We start from the raw sequence: 12586 nt of genomic DNA on the forward strand, positions 1-12586 counted from the left end.
GGTTGTTTATATTTTCAGATTAAGATGTTTAATGTACTGAACTCATTTGGTTCATATGTACAGCTTTGTCAAGAGACATCTCACCGACAATCTTTTATTGTGCTGTTCTAGAGCTCTGATAAGCTTCCGGCCTTTTTCACATGCAGCAGACATTTGTCTGATCAAAGGCAGATTAGATGGAGTGTGAACATAGATCAGCGGGCAGGGCGTAGATGGAGTGCGCCTAGATCAGCTCCTAGACAGCGCTGTGGGGTGTCCTGGCCCAGCACCAGAGGTTGTGGGCTCCTGGGAAGTCACTGTATATAGAGTGCACCTAGATCAGCACTGACAGCGAGAGTGGATGAGAGCACCATGCTACACTGTGGGGTGTCTTGGCCCAGCAGCAGAGAGATAGGTGGGATGTAATTAAGAGAGAGAAAAAGATCCTTTCATCATCGTCCACTATGCACTCCCAGCATGCGTGCCAAATGATACCCTATTCCCTATATAGTGCACTACTTTGACCAGGGCCCATAGGGAAAGACACAATAATTGTGTTTTCCTAGAAAGACACAATCATTCTGAAAAAGTGGCATAGTCTGTCTCTGAAATGCCACTGAACTTGTGTTGTTTTGCCTTGAGCCACCTGGCCCTGGTCAAAACTAATGCACTTCATAGGCTATAGTGTACCATTTGAGACATAGGCTGTGTTTCTGTGCAGGCTCTTGTGTTGTGTTGAACATGTGTATGCTGTGGAAGAGAACTGCGCTGTGTATGAAATATTTCAATGTTATTGAAATAATCCCAGTACTGAATATTTCACACTTCGATTAACCCAGGATTGTTGTTCTATTTGGCTTGAATCTCCATTTAGACCTCTCCCCACTATCTCTAGTGTAGCATTAATGCAGTGATGCGTCACACCTAGGAAGTGTTGTCAGGACTGATTCTATCTGAATCGCATGTATCCCTTCAGTCTTTCCAGCAAGCCCAGTCCAGCAGTATGGACGATGGCCTGGCCAGACAAGACTGCCAGCAGCACCAAGTCACGAAAACTAACTACAAACTACAAACTACAATTACAGCTGGATACTGTAGAAGGCACTGTGTGTGTCTGACAGCACCAGGGGACAGAGGGATATAATCAGCGTTGTGGAGAACGTGAACGGAATCATACATTTAAAATAGAATTCAACCATATATATTTTTTTTTAACTAAGTAGAAAATGAACCAAACGTATTGAATTGATTAGAAAATGCATTAATTTGCCCAAGATTTTCACAAGACATGAACAAAATGCATCAGTGATTTCGTATTTTCCTTCAACTTTCTGAAGATGCAACGGCACAGGAATGCCCGTGTCTGTGTGCGAGCATTTGTCTACCACTTGGTGTAGCTGTTAGCGATGATGCTAATGTGTTGACAACCGTCTTCTGGTAGTGTCAGATGTGTGCGTACTGGTAGCGAAGTCAGGTGCAGGAGAGCAGAGATTTGTGAACAGGTGCACACTTTATTTAGGCAAAAGTGCAAAACACGCAAAACGGTCACAAGAATTATGTTTAACAATAAGCATCTTTGTGAAAAATAACACGGAAAAAACAAGCCAGTCTGGGGCGTCAACAATACACACGTAACACAAACAATCTTACACAAAGACATGCTGGGGAACAGAGGAATAAATACATGTAGATTGATTGGGGAATGAAAACCAGGTGTGCAGGGAACAAGACAAAACAAATGGATACATGAAAAATGGAGCAGCGATGGCTAGAAAGCCGGTGACGTCAACCGCCGAACGCCGCCCGAACAAGGAGAGGAGCCGACTTCGGCGGAAGGTAGATGGAAAAGCTTTCCCAAAAGCCTTCTCAATTAAATGTTAACTACAAAGTAGCCCATGCATGTTTTGCTTTAGGAAGCCGACAAGACTCACAAGTACTAGTTGAAAAAATATATGGAAGTATATATGGAGACTGTTTAGTGACAAAAATAAGGGGTTAAATATATATACAACAAAATGATTCCTGATATAGGACAGACACTTCAGAACAAACTTCCTTTAGATTTTTTGGGGGTGACTTTCTTTTATTCCATGTTGTGAATCTGTTATTCAATGCGTTTGTATGGGCTAATAGCAGTTAGGACCCAAAAATATTCTGCAAGTAAAAAAAAAATGCAAATGGCATACTTCAAGGGGTCTTAAATAGAAAAATGATCCTTAGAATAACCCTTCTTAAAACAATTCCATAGAGTTTAGTAGTAAGCCCCCCTCCCTGCTTAGACTCTTATGGGTTAAAAAAAAGTGTGATTTTTGAGAGCGAAAACCTGAAAAAAATGGAAATAACAGAAACCTTGAAAAACTAAATAAAGAAAACTGAGTTTGGTGGAAAAATGAACAGAATCAGGCAAAAAAATCTACCAGATTTTATTAGGGCACTAGATTAGTAACACAGCATGGGAGAAATGGAAACACTTAGAGGGTTTTAACATTTCAGTCAACTTCTGCTCTTTTCCCCCCTCATCCTGTAAAATCCAATACTGTTCAGAGCAATGAATTGGGCCTGTATTGAAACAATGTCTATCATCTCATGAGTCACCAAGTAGCCTAATGTGGATCCGCTGAATATAGTTCCAATGTTGCTTTTCTACTGAGAAAAGGCTATAGAAAATTGTGCTCCAGTGTCAAGCTTCCTAATCATAATCTTCCCCACTCCCTTGACTTCATGCGAGAACATTGTGCTGGTAGTCAATTAACGTCAGATTTAAATAAACATGTACTTTCCTCTTTACCTCTTTTTTATGAAGACAAACAAATATTGTCTCAGCAACAGCATTGACAGTGGACGCTGAAACAAACACACGCACACAGTGTCAAGGTGTTGTCTTTGTAATGGACAGAGTGGAGAGTGGTCACCTCAGGGCACTTCCTGTGATGTCAACATGTTTACATTCCCTAACACTCTGTTCAGTTTGATCTGACAATCTATTGATCTCTCTCTCATGCTCTCTCCTTCTACCTCTCTCCCTCTATTCTTATGTGCGTTCTGCTCTGTCCTCTCCCTCTCTCACTTGCTCTACCGCGCTTTCTCTCTCCTCCCACTTTCCCCCCGTCTCTTTGAGTCATACCCCCTCAGTGGTACTAAACACCTCTCACCTCCTCACCACTCTGACAGCTCTCAAATACCACTTCCTACTGTAGCCTCTACCTCCCAGCCCTCTAAGCACTCCCAGGATCAGCAGCTTCTGAGCTGGATCCCCACACGAGCTCTGATCCTGTCTCCCTAAACCTCCATACAGCCAGAGAAGAGAAGTGAGCTGCTGCTACTGCAGCGTGTGATCTACCTCCATTCCCTCCACACTTCTAATCTTGAAACCCCTGGTTGAAACCGAGGAATACCCCTGTGTGCATACATATACATATAGACCAATTAGCACGCTCTAGTGATCTAATCTGTGCCTCACAGCTCATTTAACGCAACACACTGCACTATAACACACTGCACTATAACACACTGCACCATAACACAACACATTGCACCATAACACAACACATTGCTCCATAACACAACACATTGCTCCATAACACAACACATTGCTCCATAACACAACACATTGCTCCATAACACAACACATTGCACCATAACACAACACACTGCACCATAACACAACACACTGCACCATAACACAACACACTGCACCATAACACAACACACTGCACCATAACACAACACACTGCACCATAACACAACACAACACACTGCACCATAACACAACACATTGCTGCCATAGCACAACACGCTGCTGCCATAACACAACGCGCTGCTGCTGCTGCCATGCCAACACAACGCGCTGCTGCCATAACACAACGCGCGCTGCCATAACACAACGCTGCTGCCATAACACAACGCCATAACACTGCTGCCAACGCGCTGCTGCCATAACACAACGCTGCTGCTGCTGCCCATAACACAACGCGCTGCTGCCAACGCACTGCTAACACAACGCGCTGCTGCCATAACACAACGCGCTGCTGCCATAACACAAACGCGCTGCTGCCATAACACAACGCGCTGCTGCCATAACACAACACGCTGCCATAACACAACACGCTGCTGCCATAACACAACACGCTGCTGCCATAACACAACACACTGCTGCCACAACACAATGCTGCCACAACGCAATGCTGCCATAACACACACATAACACACGCACTGCTGCCATAACACAACGCACTGCTGCCATAACACAACGCACTGCTGCCATAACACAACGCACTGCTGCCATAACACAACGCCCTGCTGCCATAACACAACGCCCTGCTGCCATAACACAACGCCCTGCTGCCATAACACAACGCCCTGCTGCCATAACACAAACACAACGCACTGCTGCCCATAACACAACGCACTGCTGCCATAACGCAACACACTGCTGCCATAACGCATAACGCACTGCTGCCATAACACAACACCCTGCTGCCATAACGCAACACACTGCTGCCATAAAACCCCAAACAGCAAGCAATGCAGGTGTAGAAGCACGGTGGCTGGAAAAACTCCCTAGAAAGGCCAAAACCTAACGCCCCTCTGCTGCCATAACACAACACATAAATGACTGCTGCCATAACACAACACACTGCTGCCATAACACAGGTCACAACACACTGCTGTCACACAGGAACGCAACACCCTGCTGCCATAACGCAACGCACTGCTGCCATAACACAACACCCTGCTGCCATAACACAACACACTGCTGCCATAACACAACACACTGCTGCCATAACGCAACACACTGCTGCCATAACACAACACACTGCTGCCATAACGCAACTGCCCTGCTGCCATAACACAACACACTGCTGCCATAACACAACACACTGCTGCCATAACACAACACACTGCTGCCATAACACAACACACTGCTGCCATAACGCAAACGCAACACACTGCTGCCCTGCTGCCATAACACAACACCCTGCTGCCATAACACAACACACTGCTGCCATAACACAACACACTGCTGCCATAACGCAACGCACTGCTGCCATAACACAACACCCTGCTGCCATAACACAACACCCTGCTGCCATAACGCAACACACTGCTGCCATAACGCATGCGCCCTGCTGCCATAACACAACACCCTGCTGCCATAACACAACACACTGCTGCCATAACGCAAGGCACTGCTGCCATAACGCAACGCACTGCTGCCATAACGCAAGGCACTGCTGCCATAACGCAAGGCACTGCTGCCATAACACAACACCCTGCTGCCATAACGCAAGGCACTGCTGCCATAACGCAACGCACTGCTGCCATAACGCAAGGCACTGCTGCCATAACGCAAGGCACTGCTGCCATAACGCAAGGCACTGCTGCCATAACACAACGCACTGCTGCCATAACAAAACGCACTGCTGCCATAACGCAAGGCACTGCTGCCATAACACAACATGTTGGACGAGAGAAGACTGGAGAGAGGAGGATGGAAGAGAGGTGAAAGGGGATGAGATAAAAGAGGGAAGATGTGAGGCAGTGGAAAGAAAAAGAAAGTGAGATATAAACAGCGGGAGAGAGAAGACTGAGGAGAGAAACTGAGAGCCAAACATATAGAGAATGATACGGAGACTGAGAGAACACTATAAATGAGGACAGTACAGACTGCAGAGTTTTACACAGGCTAAAATCAGCAGTTGGATGCCAGGCCAAATGAGAGCTGCCCAGCAGGTAGTGTGATGCAGCAGGGCAGAACTGAATTTACTCGGAAGCAGAGGCAGAGCAGAACTTTCTTTATCTTCCTCTCTCTGCCATCTCAGAGGGCAATAGCTTCTGTAAAGAAACATCCCCCATTTTTACCCTTTATTGATGAGCGGTTGTAGACTCAAGTGGTAAGAGTGTGATGCTGGCAACCCCTTGGTTGTGGGTTCAATTCCTGCAGGGAACAGATGTGCATACTGATACTGAAGTCAGTCACTGAGTAATGTCAGGAGTGTAGGTGTTCATATGGCCTTTCCCTGTGAGATTAGTGTTGCTCTGATACGATACGGATATTTGCTCCTTCCTCGTCTAGACATGATATTGTGTCTGGATAGTCATGCATGCATAGATTGTCATCTGAGGTGTATGTCCCACTACCTTCTGTTTTGCTTTTGTGATCCACCCCATCCCCAGTGCTTTCTTTGGGACAACTGAACAGGATACAGCATGTGACAGCTGACATTGACTTAGAAATACCCATCATTCACAGACAAGCATGGGCACATGACCACATCCACACATACAGACTGAGTCTCGTCCCAGTGATATGAGGGATTATACTGTCAGTCAGGGTGAATACACAGCAGGGGGGGATGTCTGCCATGTCAGATACTGAGACAGCCCAACTTAAGCAGACATGCCACTGAAATTTGGCGACTAGTAAGTATTTTTTAAACCTCCCGCTTTGAGCTGGATGTGTCAATGTGTAGTTCATACATGCATCATCTATGAGCAGAATTACTGTCTTACCTCAATTAGCAATGTTTGAAAGCAACTGTTTACTGTAATCTGTGTGGCTCTATTTTCCCTCCACTTTCCCCCATGTTAGCCAGCCCCCAAACAATTTGAGTTCTAGCCAATGAGCTTTAGCCCCTCGCCATTTCATTGACTGCTAGCAAAATGCACACACAGCCGAGCGAGAGAGAAAGCAATGATGTGGGGCACATATCTGCACATACAGTATGTGACGTAGTTCTCAATTTTCTGGGGACCACTTTTGGCTCATGAGCGCTACTTTCAGAACTACTGGCTAAAAGTACCAGATAATCTCTTTTAAAGGAGTTAAAACTGAGTGTTACTATATCCCACTTTTTTTTACAGACTTGTGATACGATTGGATTTGGGTTTGAGGTCTTTTGTGTTAGCTACATGCATGCAGTAAGAAAAAGTACATACAGTATGTATCCACTCACTAACTGTAAGACTCTGGATAAGAGCGTCTGCTAAATGGCAAACATGTAAATGCATATGCATCCTTGAGGATTGGCAGGCGTTTGCATAACAGAATGATTTGGGATATCATGACCTTCTTTCAGCCTTTTGACATTGTCTAGTTTCCACAAACTGCAATTAAACTTGAAAGTCACCTTGCTACCCTGTGCTGTTTAGAAAATGAGTTCTACTTCTCGATGCACACTGTTAAATAATGCAAGAGCTTCATCATCAATAACTGGAACGTCAGAGGCAGCCGATTAATGGTCGGCCCATAAACTCTGACACACGCACTCTTCCCACTGGGCACAGACTTACAGTTTTCCACAATTGTTTACACACGTTTGCTGAATCACTGGGCCATTTCCCCAAAACTCTAAACACAAAACTCTACAAATCTCTAGCAAAAGCAAACACTGTGTTCAAAATAGTTCTCTTTCCGAAATGTTTTTTTTTTGCATCAAAATGACGCACACATGCGTCATAAGAAGAGATCTGTCTACCAACCAACACACTGATGTGCTCAACACAAAACACTACTATGAATATCTCATCAGTAGGTTTATGCATTTTCAGTGTTACACTGTAGCCGGTTGTAAAAGATTGTTACAGTAATGTATACCTACTCAAATATACATAAATAAACACACAAATGCAATTCAGTAACAAAAACATTGTCATTTATTTCCAAAATGCAGTATTTTTGAACACTTGTGTTTTGTATGTAACACTTTCTATACCCAACAGGAGAAAACCAGGAAAAACATTCAGTAAGATAAAGGGTTTTCTGTACAAAAAAAGGTAGGTTCATTCTTTCAAAACTCTAAACACAAAAATACAAAAACACATGCAAAATGTAAGAAAAAAGACATTAGGCTGCATCCTGCCTCTTATTTTGGTCTGGCCGCAGCACATCATCTACATCACAAGCCATGTTCTCCCTGGCTAGACATCTGGGAAAGAATCTTCTGGAGTGACGGATCCAGCCGCCGAAGCCCCCACATCAACTTCACCACATGCATTCTCCATTGCCTGGAGAAGAGGCATGCGTGCGAGTGGATGGCGGTCATACACCTTCCATTGCCATGCCCCCCCAAAAAATAGGGTTTGGGAATGGGGAATATGGTGGGAGGTATAGCACAATAAATTGTGGGTGGTCGATGACCAGTTGCAGACCAGAGCAGCTCGTGGAAACTCACGTTGTCCCAGATGACAACACACCTGGGCTGCTCTGATCCACCCCACTGCTCGGCTGGAATGAGGATGCCATGTAGTGTGTCCAGGAATGTGATGAGAAGGGCGGTGTTGTAGGGAAAAAGGTTGGCGTGGTGATGGAGGACGCCTTGCTGGCTAACGGCTGCGCACATGGTGATATTCCCTCCACGCTGTCCAGGGACATTCACAATGGCACGGTGGCCAATAATGTTCCGTCCCAGTCCCCTTCTTTTGGCTCGGTTGAAGCCAGCCTCATCAATGGTTTATATAAACGTGCTGAATTGCAGCGGCATCCAGCTCCAAGACTCTCTGAGACAGACAAGACAATATGTGACATAGACCTAGAGCAGTCAATATGGTGAGGGACAATACACTGGATTACAGTACTGTAATGTGTCTATACAGTGCTGATATGATAGTAAATTCACAGTATAGTACTTACTTGGACATATTCATATCGCTGTTCTTTAACCCTCTGTGTTTCTCTCAAATGGCACCCTGTAAACATGTTTAATCTGGATTTGGTTGTGCTGCAATACACGGTCCAATGTAGACAAGACCACCTGGTGAATGTCATTGAATTTTGTGTTGTCTGCAATTATGTGGTTCTGTATTTCTCCTAGTCTAATGGTATTGTTTGCCATCACCATGTTCACAATAGCGGTCTCCTGTTCTGGTGTGAACAGCCGGAGTCTTCCACCATGGCCTGGCCGTCTCTCAGTTCTGGTGTGAACAGCCGGAGTCTTCTACCATGGCCTGGCCGTCTCTCAGTTCTGGTGTGAACAGCCGGAGTCTTCTACCATGGCCTGGCCGTCTCTCAGTTCTGGTGTGAACAGCCGGAGTCTTCCACCATGGCCTGGCCGTCTCTCAGTTCTGGTGTGAACAGCCGGAGTCTTCTACCATGGCCTGGCCGTCTCTCAGTTCTGGTGTGAACACGCGAAGTCTTCCACCATGGCCTGGCCGTCTCTCAGTTCTGGTGTGAACAGCCGAAGTCTTCCACCATGGCCTGGCCGTCTCTGTTCTGGTGTGAACAGCCGGAGTCTTCTACCATGGCCTGACCGTCTCTCAGTTCTGCAGAAGATCCACAAATATGATATGATTGGTTACAGTAAGCTAAAATAAATATTTTCTTTCAATATGAAATGTCGTTACTGTAACATTGGCCAACAATCACTGAGTAACAGAGGCCTACTGATATGTCGGACTGCAGTATACTACAGTATACATACATAAAGAGCATAGTGTAGATGGTAGGTAACTTACCGGTTCTCATTTCTGAATGTAGGATGATAGATGCAACAGTGTAGCGGCTCAGGTTGGGCTGAACTCTCTGCCCAGCCTCCCTCATACTCAATCCATGGTTGAGCACATGGTCAACCAATGTGGCCCTGATCTCATCTGAGACAACTGTCCTTCCTTGTCCTCCTCTTACTCTCACTCCTTCACCTCTAGCTCTTGTGTGGCGGCAACCAGGTGAGGAGTACAAAGACAAGTGTGTCCTGTCTACAGTCAAGCATGGCGGTGGGAGTGTCATGGTCTGAGGCTGCATGAGTGTTGCCGGCACTGGGGAGCTACAGTTCATTGAGGGAACCATGAATGCCAACATGTACTGTGACATACTTAAGCAGAGCATGAACCCCTCCCTTCGGAGACTGGGCCGCAGGGCAGTATTCCAACATGATAACGACCCCAAACACACCTCCAAGGCGACCATTGCCTTGCTAAAGAAGCTGAGGGTAAAGGTGATGGACTGGGCAAGCATGTCTCCAGACCTAAACCCTATTGAGCATCTGTGGGGCATCCTCAAACAGAAGGTGGAGGAGTGCAAGGTCTCTAACATCCACCAGCTCCTTGATGTCGTCATGGAGGAGTGGAAGAGGACTCCAGTGGCAACCTGTGAAGCTCTGGTGAACTCCATGCCCAAGAGGGTTAAGGCAGTGCTGGAAAATGATGGTGGCCACACAAAATATTGACACTTTGGGCCCAATTTGGACATTTTCACTTAGGGGTGTACTCACTTTTGTTGCCAGCGGTTTAGACATTAATGGCTGTGTGAGTTATTTTGAGGGGGCAGCAAATTTACACTGTTATACAAGCTGTACACTCACTACTTTACATTGTAGCAAAGTGTCATTTCTTCAGTGTTGTCACATGAAAAGATATACTCAAATATTTACAAAAATGTGAGGGGTGTACTCACTTTTATGATATACTGTGTGTGTGTGTGTGTGTGTGTGTGTGTGTATATACATTTACACCTGTGAGGAGTGGGTGTTGCCAATTGGTGTATAGAGCTTGACATTGCGATTGGCGTTGCTTTCCAAAGGGACTGAAGAGATTTTAATTTTGAATGTTGTGCGTAATGTAGAGAACTGTGTGTAGTGTTTTGCAGAAAGTGTGATATAGAATTGAAAACTGAGTGTAAAGCAGGAATTGTGCTTGCAATTTTGAAGACTTGGTTTAGGGATTTGGTACATGAGTTTCAGGTTTCGGTGATTTGCGTTTCAAGTTCCAATTTTAGTGTGTAAACAATTGGGAAATACTGTAAGTTCAACTCCTAGTTTTGATTTACATTTAGTTCAGTTGTCAACTAATGTGAATTCAACATGAAATCAACCAAACATTTTTCCCTGTCATTGGATTTAGGATAAAATGAAATTCCCTTAGGTTGATGACTTTTTGCAAATCCAATCTGTTTTCCACGTTGATTCAACGTGATCACATTTGGGTTGAAATGACATCGGTAAAACTATCTGTAGAGTTTAAACTGCGGAACACATTGAACTGTAGATTTTTCGGTACATGAAAACTTCATCAAAAAGTACATTTAGTGTGCACTACGTCATCACAACTTGATTTTTATCTGCAACAAATCAGTTTGGTGGAAACACAACACTGATGGGGAAAATGTGCATAAAATATTTACCTCCATGAAAACAAGCCACCCTGGATGTAGAGAGAGGAGAGCAAGCAGAGACCCCAGGATGCCTTTATGAGTGTGTCACGCTTTATTGTTTCCTCCAGAGAGCTTTTTGGCACCCCCCCTTCCAGTACAGTAAGTGTTTATGGTGATGTATATCCTACGGAGTATACCACCGCTAAGGAGGCAGACCGTATATTTCTCTAAATGGCTATTTACTGTTTTGAGGCCAAGCGATAGGCCGATGTCAGTATACTTAATTTTTTGGGGGTTTGCTATAGAGAATATCACAACCAAACGAATACAGGGACGATATCACAATGTAAATGTATGCTTATCTATTGATACTGGGAAAATATGACCTTTACCTCTATTGGTACTGGGGAAATGTGACTTTTACCTCTATTGGTACTGGGGAAATGTGACCTTTACCTCTATTGGTACTGGGGAAATGTGACCTTTACCTCTATTGGTACTGGGGAAATGTGACTTTTACCTCTATTGGTACTGGGGAAATGTGACTTTTACCTCTATTGGTACTGGGGAAATATGACTTTTACCTCTATTGGTACTGGGGAAATGTGACTTTTACCTCTATTGGTACTGGGGAAATGTGACTTTTACCTCTATTGGTACTGGGGAAATATGACTTTTACCTCTATTGGTACTGGGGAAATATGACTTTTACCTCCTATTGGTACTGGGGAAATATGACAGTCTTATACTGTTTTGGTACTGGGGAATATGACTTTTATGAAATTTTACTAAATATGACTCTTTTGGTACTGGGGATTCATTGGTACTGGGGAAATATGACTTTTACCTCCTATTGGTACTGGGGAAATATGACTTTTACCTCTATTGGTACTGGGGAAATATAACCTTTACTTTTTTTCTGCTGTGCATTCCATGTATGAGCATAAAACAGTCTTATATTGTGTTTTTTGTTATTGCATAATCAATTATATGTTAATTCACTGCTAGCTAAAGCTCTTTGCTATTCATTGTGTCTCTGTGGAGACCATGAATCAAGAGACGCTGTATATTGAACATGGTGATAAATGTTGATGAATACACCTCAGTATATCTGATGTTACATCCTTTAACTATCCCTCTTCTTCTTCTCCTCTGCCTCTCGTTCTACCAGGAAGTAGAGGTCAGTTTATTTCTTCATCTATATTCTACCCATCCCTTTTTCTTTGATGTCTTTTTTGAATGCTTGTAACTCACTTTCATTGTCTCTGTTTCTCTTTATTGCCATTTACACTCTCTCTACCCACCCACCTTAACCTCTCTCTCTCTACCCACCCTAACCTCTCTCTCTCTACCCACCCACCCTAACCTCTCTCTTATATATACTGTACCTCTCTCTCTCTCTCTACCCCACCTAACCTCTCTCTTATATATACTGTACCTCTCTCTCTAACTCTCTCTCTCTCTCTCTCTACCCACCCACCCTAACCTCTCTATTATATATACTGTACCTCTCTCTCTCTC

At 44.4% G+C, this 12586-nt stretch overlaps 1 protein-coding gene across 2 annotated transcripts in view; it reads left to right on the forward strand.

Moving 5' to 3' along the window:
• LOC112247198 (testican-2) overlaps window positions 1–12586 on the forward strand; it is a 77859-nt gene that overhangs the window by 18920 nt on the left and 46353 nt on the right. Inside the window, exon 2 of one of the 2 annotated variants that reach the window (XM_042299064.1) lies at window positions 12237–12245. The exons of the other annotated variant lie outside the window; for it this stretch is intronic. Coding sequence (XP_042154998.1) covers window positions 12237–12245 — 9 coding nt within the window. The remainder of the gene's footprint in view (window positions 1–12236; window positions 12246–12586) is intronic. 2 annotated transcript variants of the gene reach the window in all.

This window comes from Oncorhynchus tshawytscha, linkage group LG16 (assembly GCF_018296145.1).
Source record: "Oncorhynchus tshawytscha isolate Ot180627B linkage group LG16, Otsh_v2.0, whole genome shotgun sequence".
Taxonomy (NCBI): domain Eukaryota; kingdom Metazoa; phylum Chordata; class Actinopteri; order Salmoniformes; family Salmonidae; genus Oncorhynchus; species Oncorhynchus tshawytscha.